The sequence below is a fragment of the Pelobates fuscus genome, chromosome 7, assembly GCF_036172605.1.
Source record: "Pelobates fuscus isolate aPelFus1 chromosome 7, aPelFus1.pri, whole genome shotgun sequence".
Lineage (NCBI taxonomy): Eukaryota > Metazoa > Chordata > Amphibia > Anura > Pelobatidae > Pelobates > Pelobates fuscus.
In genome coordinates, this window is record NC_086323.1 from 32,983,678 (window position 1) to 33,002,303 (window position 18,626).

The window sequence follows — 18,626 nt, forward strand, 5'->3', positions numbered from 1 at the left end:
ACAATAGCAACTATATTTGCATAAAACAAAAGAAAACACAAGCATTCTATATAGCAGAGCAATTATGGATAGTGTCCATTTAGTTAAAACTCAAGATGGAGATCGTGTGTTCTAGTGACTAAGCAAAGTCACAGTTTTCTTATAAACAAAAACACGCCCCATGAGATCTGTGCATGTATACAGGTTTATCAATTCAAATACCTTGATTTACAAGTGGGGCAATTCAATTGTGAGAAATTAGCCTTATTTTTGAGAAAATATATCAATATAACTCAGCAATGCCAAACCAGGGGCAGGGAGGCATTTATTGGCAATTTTGAAAAATGATACCAAGGAAATTTAAATCCTGAAAGTTTTGAAGCCCAGACACAACAAAAGGTCCAGCTTTCATGTCTTTCTGATAAATATGCGATGAGGAATTTGTGCGGGTAACTCACTCCCATAGTTTCGTTGGGCTCGAAGCAGTCCATGTAGTTTGCTCCCCAAATACTCCAGGCTGAGAGGAACTTGAACAAATTAATTTTCACCGGTTGTTCTACGAAGACGAAATAGTTTGTGGACATCCCAAAGCTGGAAGAGAAGTGCAATTTCAGCGAGAAGGCATTGGATACATTGACTCAAAAATAAGCAGAGTAAAGGGGACTTGGGCACATGTGCAGATGGGGTTTTAAAGAACCATTAAACATTATTTGTGATTTGGATTACCTGTGGACGTAGGATGGCTGGAACCGGTCACTGCAGGGGAACTGGACCACCACTTTAGCTTTTGTTATTGGATCCTCTTTGTCTGAAATCGGCAGAATATTTAAATATGGACACGTTACTGCAAAATCTTAGCACTGTACATGGCACTTTGGTTAGCTGGTAGCGAAGGTATTATTCAGGGGATCTACTTGTCTAGGCACAAAAATAAATAAATGGCAAAAAAAAAACATGTAACACAACATACTATTCACCTTATCATCAAATATTATAATTCAGTATTTTTCTCATTCCATTTTATTGTTTATCTTTCTGGAGCTTTGGGTTCGGTAGGCATAGGACTGCTGACCATTAGCCGCCTGGCTGTTTTTGTGTTTTAAACTTGGAACACGGGACTGGATATCTTATGGATATCTGCACATCTGCCTACCATTGATTTCTCTGCCTTATTATTATTATTATTATTATTATTATTATTTATATAGCGCCAACCTTTTTCACAACACTTTACAATATTATAAATGGATGAAATGTAACAATAAATGAGACAATTGCAAAATGTTACAGGAACAGTAGATTGATGGGGACCCTGCTCAAACGAGCTTACAATATAGAGGAGGTGGGGTGTAGGAAAAACAACAAGTGGGGCATCAAAGGGGATAGCAACTAAGAAACAAGGTGGGAAAGTAGCAGAACTGAAATATGTCCGGGAGTGAGGCCCTTTAAGAGAGAACAAGAGATGGGTTTGTGAAGTATAATTTACTCTGGGAAGCTTTTCTAAAGAGATGTGTTTTGACGGACTTCTCAAATGATTAAAGACTAGGGGAGAGTCTGATAGGGTAGGCAGGCTGTTCCAAAAAGTAGGATCCACCCACAAGAAGTCTTGCAAATGCGAGTTAGCAGTAACTGTGCAAGCTTTGGACAGGAGAAGGACACCAGCAGAGACCGAGAGACCGAGAAGGGGCGTACCTAACCCCCCCCCCCCCCCCCTACATGTGTTAGAAGAAGATTCAGGATAATGCCATTCTCCGTGGATTATCCTGAATCTTATTGCCCTTGTTTTTAAATAATCCATGCACTCTTCATTGGGTAAGGGTTGGAAAGACACTTGGCTCAATGAGAGTCCAGGCTACCGTCTTTCAGAACCCAATCATTATCTATGTCTAGTGGTTAAAGGTTATTGTGTCAAGAATTGAAGATAGTGTGTAGTTTCTCTGCAGGTTAACAAACAGCTCTAGAACAAAAAGGGAAATTAAGTTGTACTTTATCGGATTAATATCTTTTGCATTACCCTGAAATTTTTCAGCATGTGTATATATATATTGTTGTAAAAAATGTGATCCGTTAATGGACAAATAACAGAGGTAAACTCAGTAGCTAAATTCCTAACAACCTGCTCTTTGATGGTCTGTTAAGTTGGACACTCACCTGCCTGCAATGGCGGGATTTGTATTAAATTGTAGGCAAATGCAAAATGCTTTCCGAAGCAGTTTCCCATATTATATACCGTGCCGTCACGTTCAATATGAGGATGAGCTGTGACTCCGTTAATGGCAACATATTTACAAAGATCCACCTGCCAAAAAATAAACAGCAATAACTTATTTCTCTTATTGATAATTACATGTTACATTAAACAAAAAAAACACAAACAAAAAAACACAAACAAAAAAAATCAAACTTATAAATAATCTTTGCGTGTTTTAAAAAAGCATATATATATATATATACATACACACACACACATATACACAAACATAGTTGCAAGAAAAAGTATGTGAACCCTTTGTGCACGTCTGATCTGCAACTACAGGAAACGTTTGGTTGAAGTTATTGCTGCCAAAGGAGGTTTAACCAGTTATTAACCCCTTAAGGACGCAGCTTCAGAAGCCTATGTCTTATTTTGGGGCATTATAGTAGTTTGGTTGTTCAAATGACCACACAAAGGCCTCCCATTCGTGAAAGTAGACACTCCATGGTATCTCATATGGCATATTTTGCCTTAACTTGTCACCATTTATTCACCATTATATGTCAAAATTTGTGTTAAAAAAATATTTTCCGCATTTTTTCCTTAAGCATTACATTTGTGCTGGGCATTTTGTATATTTGATATGTTCCACTATGATCAAACACCCCTAATTATTCTCAGCTAAGTCTTCTGAGTAAAACAATACCCCCAATGTATGTATTTGACACTATTTGGTGACGCTACAGTGCCATAAAGGAGACCTGACCATTTCAGTTTTTAGAGTAGAATTTTGAGAGACGAATTTGCAGGGCTTATGTTTCAATTTGGGCCATTATAGCAGTTTGACTGTTTCAAAAAGCGCAAAAAGGCCTACCATTTGTGAAAGTAGACACTCCAGGGTATCTCATATGGCATATATTGTGCCTTAACATGTCGCCATTTTTTCGCCATTATATGTCAAAGTTTGTGGTAAACAAATATTTTTCACATTTTTTCCTTAAGCATTACATTTGTGCTGGCCATTTTGTATATTTGATATGTTCCACTATGATCAAACACCCCTAATTATGCTCAGCTAAGTCTTCTGAGTAAAACAATACCCCCAATGTATGTCTTTGACACTATTTGGTGACGTTACAGTGCCATAAAGGAGACCTGACCATTTCAGTTTTTAGAGTAGAATTTTGAGAGACGGATTTGCAGCGCTTATGTTTCAATTTGGGCCATTATAGCAGTTTGACTGTTTCAATAACCGCAAAAAGGCCTACCATTTGTGAAAGTAGACACTCCAGGGTATCTCATATGGCATATATTGTGCCTTAACATGTCGCCATTTTTTCACCATTATATGTCAAAGTTTGTGGTAAAAAAATATTTTTCCCATTTTTAACTTATGCCTTACATTTGTGCTGGAAATTTTGTATATTTGATATGTTCCAATATGATCAAACAACCTAAATTATGCTGAGCTATCTCCTGTGAGTAAAACGATACCCCGATGTATGCCTTTGGTCGTATTTCCTGAAGCTACACTGCCACATAGGAGACCTGACCATTTCAGTTTTTACAGAATTTTATAGGTTTATGACTCATTTTGGGTTCTAATAGCAGGTTGCTTATTCAAACTTTCCCCACAAAGGCCTACCATTTTTTTAAAGAAGACACCCCAGGGTATTTCAAAAGGCCCATTTTGAAGCTTAGGGTGGGATCATTTTTTCGCTAGTGAGTACCAAGTCTAGTAGTAGTAAGCATTTTCTCTGCCTTTTTGACACACACTTTGAGATTTTACTGCATAGTTTACAATCCTTAGGTGTGCTACGGCAGTATAACGCTTCATATGTCACTCAGCTATGTCGTCTGAGTACAGCAATACCCCCATGTGTACCTTTCCCAGGTATATGTGGATGTTGGAGGGGCAAATTTGAGACTCTGCCATTTCAGGTCTGTTTCAAACTTTGAATTTTTACGCTGGGTCCATGTCCCATTTTGGGGCATTTGACAGGTTGAGAATTCAAACTTCCCTCCCAAAGGCCTACCATTTTTTAAAGAAGACACCCCAGGGTATTTCAAAAGGCCCATTTTGAACCTTAGGGTGGGATCATTTTTTCGCTAGTGAGTACCAAGTCTAGTACTAGTAAGCATTTTCTCTGCCTTTTTGACACACACTTTGAGATTTTACTGCATAGTTTACAATCCTTAGGTGTGCTACAGCAGTATAACGCTTCATATGTCACTCAGCTATTTCGTCTGAGTACAGCAATACCCCCGTGTGTACCTTTCTCGGGTATATGTGGATGTTGAAGGGGCAAATTTGAGACTCGGCCATTTCAGGTTTGTTTCAAACTTTGAATTTGCATGCTGGGTCCATGTCCCATTTTGGGTCAAACTCTGAGGCACTGTCTGTCACCTCTGAATCCGCTGTCAGAATTCTCTAACTGTACTTCCTAAGCATTTTGAACTTTTTACACAAGAACTTGTGTAACAAAACAATGTTATAATAATGTTATTTTATTTTTTTGTGTTTATTTTTTTTTTTTTTACCCCTAGCATACGCACTAAACTCCCCAATTTCCCAGGAACTATTATCCACCCCAATTAACTAAATAAAAGTATATATATATATAGTTAGTGGTTAAATACCAGAAGAACTACAACAAGAATATTAATTGTATTGAGAATTTATTGGCCCTGAGTATGAAATAATTTAAAACAGTTCCCAATACAAAGGCCAGGCTGAGAGGGACAATCAGGGCAGTAGAAACAGGTCTCCGTTCGAATGCTTCTCTGGTAACACAGCCTGCACCTTTTCTGGGGGGTCTTTTTTGGGGGGGTTGGTGGTATCTGAAAGCAGAAGTGACCTGTCTGAATATCTCTGCTGCTAGGCCCTGCTGATGGCTCCCCACTGTGGCACTCAGTGAGCAGCACCGAAATTAGCTGGAACTGAAATGTAAGAAAAGTACATTTCAGCTGAGGATTTGCCTTTTTGAAAAGGATGAATGCATTGTGAGTAGCCATTTGCATTAAATAAATGCCCACTTTCTTATACCAGGCCCTGGTCTTTCTCATTATCAGATATGGCTGCAGCAGTTGATCAGACAGGTCAACTCCCCCCATGTGTTTGTTGTATTGCTTAATGCAGACAGGCAGCCATCTTGTTTCCTGTCTGCCACGGACTGCGACCCTGCGTGTGTGTTCACTGTGCATGGTAGTCAGTATGAACACCTCCTTTTTGTCTCTGTATTTCAGAGCCAGCAGTTCGTCCTGGCATAGAGCAGCCGTTTCCCCCTTTTTAATTTTTTTTCCTCTGCCAGAGCCTTGGGGAAGCCAGTGCGTGTCTTGCGGATAGTGCCGCAGACCACAGTCTCAAAACAATATAGCATTTTTTGGAGGGGTATGCTATTGTAATAATTATCAAGGTAGAGGTGGTACCCCTTGTTCAGTAGCGGGTTCATTAGATCCCAAACTATTTTTCCGCTAGTCCCAACTACATCAGGGCAACCTGGGGGATCCCGGTGGCTATCTTTACCTTCATATACTCTGAAGGTATAAACATACCCACTGCTACTTTCACATAACTTGTATAGCTTGATGCCATACCGGGATCTTTTGGCTGGGATGTATTGCTTGAACCCCAGTCTACCCTTGTATTTCATTAGGGACTCGTCAATACATATATTCTTTTGGGGAGTATAAACTATGCCAAATTCTTTATTAAAATGGTTAATTAGGGGGCGGATTTTATAGAGTTTGTCATACTGCGGATGATCTTTGGGGTGGCACTTCAAATTATCATTAGAAAACGCAGTACTGATTCATATCTGGGCCTACTCATGGTCTGAGAGAAAATGGGAGTATTGCATACTGGGTTTTTGGACCAGTACATTCGGATGCTGGGCTTTTTTATAATTCCCATTAGCATGGTTAGTGCCCAGAACTGTTTTAACTCTGGCACACTGGTGGGGTACCAGCTCCCTTTTGTGGCAAGGTGACTTGTTGCATTTTGTGCCAGATACTGCGCTGCATAAATATTTGTTTGTGTAACTATCTGCCCTAAAAAATCATCCCCAAGGAACAGCTCCATAAAATCCTGGGAGTTATAGCTGGTCACGTCTCCCTGAATACCAGGAGTCGCAGTGAACAGAGGGATGTCGGGGACAAAATTGTTAGGGGGCACCCAGATATCAGCGCCAGGAGCAGTGCCAGGGGTATCGTCACTTTCTTCATCTGTGTCTGGCACATAGTAACCCTCCGCACTCTCTGAGGCAGTGTCGGTTGCCTCTGAGTCGGCTGCTAACATATTATATGCCTCCTCGGCACTAAACTTTCTAAGCATGGTAAAAGCTTAAAATTAACTTTAACTAAATAACGTATTTTTTTTGGGGGGGGGGGGGGTTTAAACTTTTTTAATACTTTTTTTTGTTTTCTGAACTTTTTTTAATACTTTTTTTTAACTTTTTTAAAACTCTTAAAAACTTTCTAAAACTTCTAAAAACTTTTTTTTTTAAATGAACCCTTTGGGTAAAAACAGAAATCAGATCACCGCTAAACACAGTGCTTACACCTAGCAAAGCAGAAATGCTTTGACTTTTTTTTTCTCTTTTTTCACTTTTTAATACTTTTATAAACTTTTAATAACTTTTACAAACTTTTAATAACTTTCTAAAACTTTTCAGCTTCCTAGCTACACTAATGCTAGATTCCCCAATTCCCCATAGCTTCAATCCACCCCAGCTAACTAATTAACTGAAAATAATAGTAAAAAAAATAAATTAAATATATTTAACCCCTGAGGGTTAAAAAGAAAATAAAGTTAACCCCTGAGGGTGAAAAAAACTAAACTCTGATCTCAGTAAAGTACTGTGATCAGTATTGTGATCACTGCTGCCAGTGATCAAAGTGTTAAACCCTTGTTAATTTTCAAAGGAAAAGGAGGTACAGTTTTTCTTTTAACTTTTACACACTTTGTGTCTGTCAGGGACACAAAGTTTCAAACGATCCGTCTCTCTCCGCTTCTAATCACACACAGAGGTGGAAGGAGGAAGATCAGAATTCCCAGCAGCACTGTGATCACTGTAACTGGCTGTCACAGCGATCACATGTGCTGGGACAGCGCTATTGGCTGTTGCTGGGCTTCCTCAAACGCCGAGGCACCCAGCAACAGCGTTAACCCCACGATCGCTGCAATTGCGGCGATCTGGCGTTAACTTTAGTAATTGACGGAAATTTTCCATCAAGCGTCCTTAAGGGTAGGTCTGCCTTGACGTAAAATTTCCGTCGAGCGTCATTAAGGGGTTAAATCCAAGGGTTCACATACTTTTTCCACCTGCACTGTGAATGTTTACATGGTGTGTTCAATAAAGACATGGCAACATTTCATTCTTTGTGTGTTATTAGTTTAGGCAGACTGTGATTGTCTATTGTTGTGACTTAGATGATGATCAGATCACATTTTATGACCAATTTGTGCAGAAATCCATATCATTCCAAAGGGTTCACATACTTTTCCTTGCAACTGTATACTCAAAAAATATAACCTACAAATGTAATTTGTCAGCAATTTCTCCATCTGTTAGACCACAATGTTATATTCATTACATTCCCAGTCATTTTAAGAGATCTTCACCTCACTTCTTTATGTCTATTTAAAGGGACTCTATAGGCCAGTGATGGCGAACCTATGTCACGCGTGCCACAGGTGGCACGCCGGGCCCTTTCTGTGGGCACGCGGCCATAGGTTCGCCAATAATGCAAAGTAGGCACCTGCCTGCCCGAAACTGCAGGCGCCTACTCTGCTTCCGGGTCGGGAGGCAGGGGAGGGATCTGTGATGCAGCTCCCCTGTCCTCCCGCGAGCAAGCTGTGTGGAGCGTTGCCGCGCGTTACCATGGCAATGCTCCACACAGCATCGTGCGGGAGGACAGGGGAGCTGCTGCAAAGATCCCTCTCCCTGCCTCCCGACCCGGAAGACTGCTTGCCACCACCGGACCACCGGACTGATTTAATATACTTTTTTTTATTAAAACACCTTTAGCCCTACCCCCCACACACAGCACCCCTACCCCCCCACACACAGTACCCCTACCCCCCCACACAGTACCCCTACCCCCCCACACAGTACCCCTACCCCCCACACAGTACCCCTACCCCCCCACACAGTACCCCTACCCCCACGCACACAGTACCCCTACCCCCACGCACACAGTACCCCTACCCCCACGCACACAGTACCCCTACCCCCACACACACAGTACCCCTACCCCCACACACACAGTACCCCTACCCTCACACACACAGTACCCCTACCCCCACACACACAGTAACCCTACCCCCCCACACACAGTACCCCTACCCCCACACACACAGTACCCCTACCCCCACACACACAGTACCCCTACCCCCCAGCAGTACCCTTACCCCTCACACACACAGTACCCCTACCCCCCACACAGTACCCCTACCCCCCACACAGTACCCCTACCCCCCACACACACAGCACCCCAGCAGTACCCCTACCCCCACAGAGTACCCTACCCCTACCCCCCCACACAGTACCCCTACCCCCAGCAGTACCTCTGCCCCCACACACAGTACACCTATCCCCCACACAGTACACCTATCCCCAACACAGTACCCCTACCCCCCACAGCACCCCTACCCCCCACAGCACCCCTACCTCCACATACAGCACCTCTACCCCCCATACACAGCACCTCTACCCCCACACACAGCAGCCCTACCCCCCCACATAGCACCCCCACAACACAAACATAACCCCTACTCCCCACAGCACAGCACCCCTACCCCTGCACAACAGCCCTACCCCCCACACAGCACAGCACCCCTGTCTCACACACACACACACACACACACCACCCCTCATACACACACACCACCACTCATACACACAGCACCACACACACCACCACTCATACACACAGCACCACACACACCACCACTCATACACACACATACACACCCCATACACACACACAGCACCCCTCACACACACACACAGCACCCCTCACACACACACACAGCACCCCTCACACACACACACAGCACCCCTCACACACACACAGCACACACAGAAACCCTCACACACACAGCACCCCTCAATGCCCCTTAAACTACAACCCTCAATGCAGTATGTGTGTGTATTCAGCAGTCTGTGTGTGTGTGTGTGTATTCAGCAGTCTGTGTGTGTGTGTGTGTGTATTCAACAGTCTGTGTGTGTGTGTGTGTATTCAGCAGTCTGTGTGTGTTCAGCAGTCTGTGTGTGTGTGTGTGTTCAGCAGTCTGTGTGTGTGTGTGTATTCAGCAGTCTCTGTGTGTGTGTGTATTCAGCAGTCTCTGTGTGTGTGTGTATTCAGCAGTCTGTGTGTGTGTGTGTGTGTATTCAGCAGTCTGTGTGTGTGTGTATTCAGCAGTCTCTGTGTGTGTGTGTGTATTCAGCAGTCTGTGTGTGTGTGTGTATTCAGCAGTCTGTGTGTGTGTATTCACCAGTCTGTGTGTGTGTATTCACCAGTCTGTGTGTGTGTGTGTGTATTCAGCAGTCTGTGTGTGTGTGTATTCAGCAGTCTGTGTGTGTGTGTATTCAGCAGTCTGTGTGTGTGTGTGTGTGTGTGTGTGTGTATTCAGCAGTCTGTGTGTGTGTGTATTCACCAGTCTGTGTGTGTGTGTGTGTGTGTATTCAGCAGTCTGTGTGTGTGTGTGTATTCAGCAGTCTGTGTGTGTGTGTATTCAGCAGTCTGTGTGTGTGTGTGTATTCAGCAGTCTGTGTGTGTGTGTGTGTGTATTCAGCGGTCTGTGTGTGTGTGTGTATTCAGCGGACTGTATGTGTGTGTATTCAGCGGACTGTATGTGTGTGTATTCAGCGGACTGTATGTGTGTGTATTCAGCGGACTGTATGTGTGTGTATTCAGCAGTCTGTGTGTGTGTGTGTGTGTACTCAGCAGTCTCTGTATTCAGCAGTCTTGTGTGTGTATATTCAGCAGACTGTGTGTATGTATTCAGCAGTCTCTGTGTGTATGTTTGTTGGAGATACTAATAAATATAAGCTTAATTTTATCTATTTATATCATTATTTAAAATTTGTATTATTGAACTCTCTGCTGTTGTGTTCTTTTAAAACAAAAGTTGTTAATTAGTTCGGACAACAGTACGAGTTGTTTTTTCTAAACTTAAACCTCAGTATTGAGGTTTAATTGCCGTGTTGGCACTTTAAGGAAAAAAAAGTTGGCATGTATTGCGGTTTGGTCACTCGGGCTCAAAAAGGTTCGCCATCACTGCTATAGGCACTCACACCACTTCAGCTCATAGTGGTCTGGGTGCAGTGTCCCAGGTCACTTAGCCCTGGAAAAGTAATTATTTCAGTTTAAGTTTAAGAAACCGCAATAATTACCCGCTAGGGTTAACTCTACCTCTAGTGGCTGTCTACCAGACAGCCACTAGAGGGACTTCCAGGCTGTTCGGTGACTTTTGGTCGCCGGACGTCCTCACGCTATGCATGAGGACATTCAGCGTCACCAGAATCCCCATTGGAAAGCACTGTATAATGCTTTCCTATGGGGATGTTGACAGGGAGGAGAGAAGGCGGACCAGGTAAGGGTGAGTGCGGGGGTGGTGGGTGTTAAACACCCAATCAAGTTTGTTTTCCTGACACTATAGTTTACCTAAGTTTGATAAATACCTTTAAGTTCAGTATACAGGATGCACATACAAAATATGAAAGAATGACCTTAAAAGAAAACGGCCCACCTTTTTAATGGTTTCCAGAGTTTCTGGATTAACCTTCGTTATGTAATTTGTCTCGGTGCAGGCGTAATAATCCTCGCCGATAGGATACACATTGACCAGCGCATTATCGGTCACTTCCAAACCTTTGAAGTATGAAAAAAACCTACACAGAAAAATGAGCATTCACTAGCTTACTGATACTAGAACATTCTATACATCCAATTTACCATAACTACCAACATTCCAAACGACAAAAATGGAATCTTCCATTCTAATGGGTGTGGATAGAGGGAGAGCGGTTATTATAGGACATTTTTAGGAGATTTTGTGACCTACTGATGATTATTTACACAACTTTAAAAAACTATTTAGAACAAGCACACTGTACACACATTCATTGTACTGTAAGTACATATTATGGCAAATTGTATTGCTGTGAAATTCTGTTATACGCTAGATAAAAGGGATATTAGGATAGAAACGGGAGCAGAAAGATTGGGGTATGAAACAGGGACTCTCCGTCCGAAAAAACACTTTGCTTACCTTGAAAATATATTCCTACAGGGATCGGGGAATGCAAAGGTGCCAAACTCTGTAATTACAATACGCTTCTCTGTCATTGCTCTGACGTAAGCGTCGGTACGAATAAATCTGCAAATAGAAAGATTGCTCAATAACGCAAGAATTGTGGGAGTTTTAATTAATTTGCCACTTGGAGAACAAAGATTGGATATTCCTTTTTTTTTTTCTCCTTCATTCTTAGTCACATCACCATCGCTGGCTATATGTATGTGTCTATTTCAATAAGAGTTTAGTTCATATATTTCAGACAGCATATATTTAAGTACATCTACTTATTAAGAGCAACATCTCAATAATATACACTTTAAAATATGGCGGGAGTTAAAAAAAAAGCCCAAGAAGTACCGGATAAAGATTAAAGGGTATTTGGGAGCAATATTATATTACAGAAAAATTAGCCCATATCAGGAATAGCCTTCCAATGTTCTAACTTAGAACAGAATCAGGAGAATATGAGAGTCACATTATCAAGCAAAGGAAATCGTAAAAGAAGAGAAACAGGTTAACTGAAGGTTTTTTTTTTTTTTTTGTAGGTACCTCCGATGATACGTCACATGTCCGTCTTTAAACTCAAATTTATGGAGAAGAGCCTGTCCGTCAAACAAATGGTAATAAATTTCAGAGCCAACCTCAAACAGCCCAGGTCCACATCTTAGGAGACTGCCTGATAGCCAAAGTGGAACGCGACCTTTTCAAAGGAATAAGTCCAAGTTAATAGATAATAGCATAAATCACAGGAGATAGCAAATTAACCGGTACAGCTTTTTAAGAGCTATATTATGAATTTCAAAACACAAGATTAAATTAAATTTTGACTTGGAAGCTCTAAACTGTACATTTTGGAGAATTGCACTTCTTAATTTAAAATGGCCAAAGATAGAAAGCTATTTTACGACTTGGCTTGAGATGTGCAGCTCCCTTGTGAATTCCTTATTTAAAGAATAACCCTAAAGTGTATTTGCCGGATGAAGAAGATACAAGTTTACCAATTTTCAAACTCAATTGAAACAAGCCGGTGTTATTGAAGCTATTTATAATAGACTACAATCCTGGGACTGAAGGTCACCAGAGCTGCCAAGTTTGGTAGTCTGAAATCGAGACAGGATTTCATATTTGCCAAGTTTGCAGTTCTGATATTGGAAGGGGTGGGGTGGGTGGTGGGTATGCCCACTAGCTTACTGGTGGATGTTTCCACCAAAAATGGGAGTATGCTGGCAGGACAGCGATTTAGGGCCCCTCTGACCTATTCACTACAGAGGAATAAACTTTTTTAAAAACTAGAACGTAACTACTGATTTGCATCAACCGGACAGTTTGCTGTCTCCCGGGTGCCACATGTTGCTGATAGAGTGAATGGATTATTGGGAGATGCTGGGATGAGCCAGCTGTTATGGTCCATGTTGGTACTACTCACAATGTTAGAGGAAGATGGAGGACCTTGAGTTCAGGGAATTAGGTGGCAAACCTAAGAAGAGGACCTCCAAGGTGGTATTTTCTGAGATATTACCTGTGCCGCATGCTATAGTGGAAAGGTAGAGGGATATTAGAAAGGTCAAGGCAAAGCTGAAGTGTTGGTGTAGGAAGGAGGATTCTGGCTTTTTAGAGCACTGGGTTGATTTTGCACTTGGGCACAATCTTTACAGCCAAGATGGATTGCACCAGAATGGAAGAGGGCCTTTTGTGCTGGGGAAAAGGTTGTCTAGAAGGTTGGGGGAGGCTTTAAACTATGATTGGTGGGGCGTCATAGAATGGTAAATGTGGTAGATAGTACAAAAAAGAGAGGGAATTTAGCTAAAGTCAAGGAGGGTGGAGGCGGTGGGCAGTAGTAATATTAGAAAACAGAGAAAGAAGGTATTAGTTGCAAATTGTTCAAATAACGTTCAAGAAACAAATGGTAACTTTAAATGTCTGCTGGCTAATGCAAAAAGTTTGTAGGAAAGTGGAGGAGCTTAAGATATTGGCATACAATGAGCATTATGCTATAATTGGGATTACTAAAATGTAATGTTTGTGTGACCACAAACAGGATAGAATCTACTGGTCATGGCTTTGTCTATAAGAAGCTTTGACTTGGACTTATAGTTCCCACAAAGGACTTCACACACATTCCAGCTGAGATTTTGAATGTGTACCCTTGTTCAAGAATGTCTTATTGATAAGCATGGTCTTTGTTCTTTGTCCAAGCCTTCAGCTCTCTGAGTGCCAATGAGCCAGGCGTTGTGTTGTAGAGATTTGGAATTTATGCCAAAGCCACGGATTTAGAAATAGATTCTTCATTTACATATCCCCCACCAAGGTCAAATCTTTCACATTGTTCACAGATCATCTTCAGTCTGCTTATTTCTAGAACAGTAGACAAAGGTCCCCAGATCTGACAATGAAGTATCTTTTTTTAGCTCTCGGTTTTTATAGGTGATATCTCTCTGTATACGTTCTTGTGCTGGTCCTCTAATCTTGGGGCAGTGACTCACTCTATGATCCTTCATAACCTGAAACTATAAGCCACTAGTGCACCCTCTGTAAGCCACAGGCAGAACATCTGGATAACTGAGGAAACTCTGTCTCAGAGTTTCGTTGGCATGTACATCATCTTCCCCCCCCCCCCCCCCCCCCCAAAAAAGCCAATGCGTTTCATGCATCACGGGCTCTTTATTCATCTCTGATGAAGTGCTCATGAATCACAGAAACCATAAGCGTTATCGTGGTGATGTCTTTCCTGCTACTGCTGGTCCCAGCCCCAAATTTAACTATGAAGCAATAAGAGTACTTTTTTTTTTAATTAAATTTTGCACTGTTTTGGATTTTCTCTCCCAATGTTTTTTGGCTGAATTACGTAGGCTCTCTTATCTATGGACTCAGAACCCATAACAGCCATTGTGTAATCCTTCCCATCTGTGATATATGGAAAACGTTTAGACATATAAAGTCTCTACCTACAGCCAAGCAGAACATGTGTGAGCCATGTTTTTTTTTTTTTTTTATAAATTCTTTATTTTTGTGTGCATGAAGAATGAAACATATCTGCTGGTAGTGCCACAATAGCAGTTACCGGCTATTCGTGGTTGACAGTTATATGGCATAGATGAAGTCTGCACAATTTTTTATATAAACAAGCTTGACTTTAGGTAAAACATTGTCATGTTGAGTAAACATACTAATATGAACATCTGCTAATCATTCTGACATTATGATATAATAGGGGTACATGTCTGAGCATTCTAGCTTAAAGGACCACTCTAGGCACCCAGACCACTTAACCCAATCTTCTACAGCTTCCGCTCGGAACCTTGACGCACCATCCTCCTCCAGCTTAGCTTCGGGCACCTCTCAAGTTACCACTCGCCCGCCTGCCGCCACCACCAACACTAGCACCAAAGCCGCTTCACTTGATCTGTCAGAGGAGTTATTTACACATCAGTTGGCAGAGATGAGTGATGCGCAACCATTATTGCCAGAGGATGTAGATAACAGGGATATGTCTCAGTCAGGCATTACACACATGGACGTACGGTGTGATGATGATGATGTTGTACCCGCTGCTGCTTCCTTTGCTGAGTTGCCAGATACAAGTGAAGCGGTTGATGATGACGATGCATCCGTGGATGTCACGTGGGTGCCCACTAGAAGAGAAGAAGAACAGGGGGAAAGTTCAGATGGGGAGACAGAGAGGAGGAGGAGACGAGTTGGAAGCAGGGGGAGGTCGTCGCAAGGAGCTAGTGGCACAGTCAAACAGCATGCATCGGCACCCGGGGTCAGCCAGACAGCACGCCAATCAACGCATGCTGTTGCCACCGCCAGAATGCCGTCATTGCAGAACTCAGCAGTGTGGCATTTTTGTTTTGTGTGTCTGCCTCTGACAACAGCGATGCCATTTGCAACCTGTGCCAAAAGAAACTGAGTCGTGGGAAGTCCAACACCCACCTAGGTACAACTGCTTTGCGAAGGCACATGATCGCACATCACAAACACCCATGGGATCCACACATGAGTACAAGAAGCACACAAACTCAAAGCCGCCATCCTCCTCCTGGTCCAGCATCTTCAGCCACGTCAACCACTGCTGTCCTCCTTGCCCCCTCTAAACCATCCGCCACTCCGTCTCTCGCCTTCGTCATCTGCCCACAGTCAGGTGTTTTTTTAAGGACATGTTTGAGCGTAAGAAGCCAATGTCACAAAGTCACCCCCTTGCCCGGCATCTGACAGCTGGCTTGTCTGAACTCTTAGCCCGCCAGCTTTTACCATACAAGCTGGTGGAGTCTGAGGCGTTCCAAAAATTTGTAGCTATTGGGACACCGCAATGAAAGGTACCCGGACGAAATTTCTTTGCACAAAAGGCAATCCCCAACCCGTACTCGATTGTGCAAAAGGAAGTAATGGCATGTCTGGCACACAGTGTTGGGGCAAGGGTCCATCTGACCAGTGATACCTGGTCTGCAAAGCATGGTCAGGGCAGGTATATCACCTACACTGCGCATTGGGTAAACCTGCTGACGGCTGCCAAGCATGGAATGTGTGGCTCTGCAGAGGAGTTGGTGACACCGCCACGACTTGCAGGCAGGCCTGCTGCCACCTCCTCTACTCCTCCTACTCCATCCTCTTCCATAACCTCCTCGGCTGAGTCCTCTTCTGCTGCTGCGTCTTGCTCCACATCAACGGCACCCCCCCAGCTCCCCAGGTACTATTCCACATCCAGGATACGGCAGTGTCACGCCGTCTTGGGGTTGACTTGCCTGAAAGCAGAGAGTCATACCGGACCAGCACGCCTGTCTGCCCTGAACGCACAGGTGGATCAGTGGCTGACTCCGCACCAACTGGAGATCGGCAAAATGGTTTGTGACAACGGAAGAAATTTGTTGGCGGTATTGAATTTGGGCAAGTTGACACATGTGTGTAATCTGATCGTACAACGCTTTGTGCATAAGTACCCAGGCTTACAGGACGTCCTGAAGCAGGCCAGGAAGGTGTGTGGCCATTTCAGACGTTCCTACACGGCCATGGCGCACTTTTCAGATATCCAGCGGCGAAACAACATGACAGGGAGGCGCTTGATTTGCGACAGCCCGACACGTTGGAATTCAACACTCCTAATGTTCGACCACCTGCTCCAACAAGAAAAAGCCGTTAACGACTATTTGTATGACCGGGGTGCTAGGACAGCCTCTGCGGAGCTGGGAATTTTTTTGCCACGTTACTGGACGCTCATGTGCAATGCCTGTAGGCTCATGCGTCCTTTTGAGGAGGTGACAAACCTAGTCAGTCGCACCGAAGGCACCATCAGCGACATCATACCATTTGTTTTCTTCCTGGAGCATGCCCTGCGAAGAGGGCTGGATCAGGCCGTAGATGAGCGTGAAGAGGAAGAGTTGTGGTCACCATCACCACCTGAAACAGCCTTATCAGCATCGCTTGCTGGACCTGCGGCAATGCTGGAAGAGGATTGTGAGGAAGAGGAGTAAGAGGAGGAATGTGGCTTTGAGGAGGAGGAGGAAGACCAACCACAACAGGCATCCCAGGGTGCTTGTTGTCACCTATCTGGTACCCGTGGTGTTGTATGTGGCTGGGGGGGGAAGAACATACCTTCAGTGAGATCACGGAGGACGAGGAACGGGACATGAGTAGCTCGGCATCCAACCTTGTGCAAATGGGATCTTTCATGCTGTCGTGCCTGTTGAGGGTCCCTCGTATAAAAAGACTGAAGGAGAACGACCTGGTCCACGCTACTAGACCCCCGGTATAAGCAGAAAGTGCCTGAAATGTTACCTAATTACCGCAAGTCGGAAAGGATGCAGCAGTTCCGAAATAAATTAAAAAGTATGCTTTACACAGCGTATAAGGGTGATGTCACAGCACAACGGGAATCTAACAGGGGAAGAGGTGAAAGTAATCCTCTTCCTCCCACGACCACACCGGCAAGGACAGGACGCTTTACAGACGTGTTGTTGATGGAGGACATGCAGAGCTTTTTAAGTCCTACGCATCGCCACAGCCCTTCGGGGTCCACCCACAGAGAACGACTCGACCGACAGGTAACAGATTACCTCGCCTTAACTGCAAATATCGACACTCTGAGGAGCGATGAACCCCTTGACTACTGGGTGTGCAGGCTTGACCTGTGGCCTGAGCTATCCCAATTTGCGATAGAACTTCTGGCCTGCCCCGCTTCAAGTGTCCTGTCAGAAAGGACCTTCAGTGCAGCAGGAGGTATTGTCACTGTGAAGAGAAGTCGCCTAGGTCAAAAAAGTCTAGATTACCTCACCTTTATTAAGATGAATGAGGGATGGATCCCGAAGGGACTGACAGTGGGCGATACATTCGACTAAAAAAGCCCTGATGAGGGGGATGTAACAGGGATTAAACTGATAAGAATAGTACTACTTAACACACCACTCCTATCTGGTGGCACATTAGATTGCACGCGCAGTGCCCCAAATTTGAAGTAGGAGGACCGACCAAGCATCTTTTTCCATCTACCGGTTCCTAAAATCGATGCCATATACACGTCCCCTGATAGGGGACGTAACAGGGATTAAACTGATAAGAATAGTACTACTTAACACACCTTATAATAACGCAGAGAGAGGCAACGCAGAGAGAGGAGTCTGAAGAAGAGGAGTCAGAGGAGGAAGGTGGCTTTGAGGAGGTGGAAGACCAAACACAGCAGGCGTCCCAGGGGGCTTGTTGTCACCTTTCGGGGACCCTTGGTGTTGTACGTGGCTGGGTGGAGGAAGAGACCTTCAATGACATTAGTGAGGACAAGGAACGGGACATGGCTAGCTTGGTATAAACCTTGGGCAAATGGGGAGTTTGCGGTTGTGCAAATGGACTGTTTGCGGTTGTTTGCGGTGCGTTAAACGGGGAGTTTGGTCTGTCACTGTGAAGCGGGCGTAACCCTTACACTACCTGATCGATACAACATCACACCTGATGTTTTAAAGCACGTTATTCCAAACAATTTAGGAATGTTAGGTGATTTATGCCCTTTATGGATTAAAACCATCAACTATGTAATTTTCCATGGGAGTTTTGCCATGGATCCCCCTCCGGCATGCCACAGTCCAGGTGTTAGTCCCTTTGAAAAAACTTTTCCATCACTCTGTGGGTTTTAAAATTCGCCTGCCTATTGAAGTCTATGGCGGT

At 43.7% G+C, this 18,626-nt stretch overlaps 1 protein-coding gene across 1 annotated transcript in view; it reads right to left on the reverse strand.

Moving 5' to 3' along the window:
• Positions 1–18,626, reverse strand: part of RPE65 (retinoid isomerohydrolase RPE65) — a 28,822-nt gene that overhangs the window by 5,092 nt on the left and 5,104 nt on the right. The window contains exons 3-8 of the mRNA XM_063427908.1: positions 12,027–12,177; positions 11,451–11,558; positions 10,929–11,070; positions 2,131–2,278; positions 706–787; positions 438–570 (exon numbers count right to left, since the gene is read on the reverse strand). Of these exons, the coding sequence (XP_063283978.1) occupies positions 438–570; positions 706–787; positions 2,131–2,278; positions 10,929–11,070; positions 11,451–11,558; positions 12,027–12,177 (764 nt within the window). The remainder of the gene's footprint in view (positions 1–437; positions 571–705; positions 788–2,130; positions 2,279–10,928; positions 11,071–11,450; positions 11,559–12,026; positions 12,178–18,626) is intronic.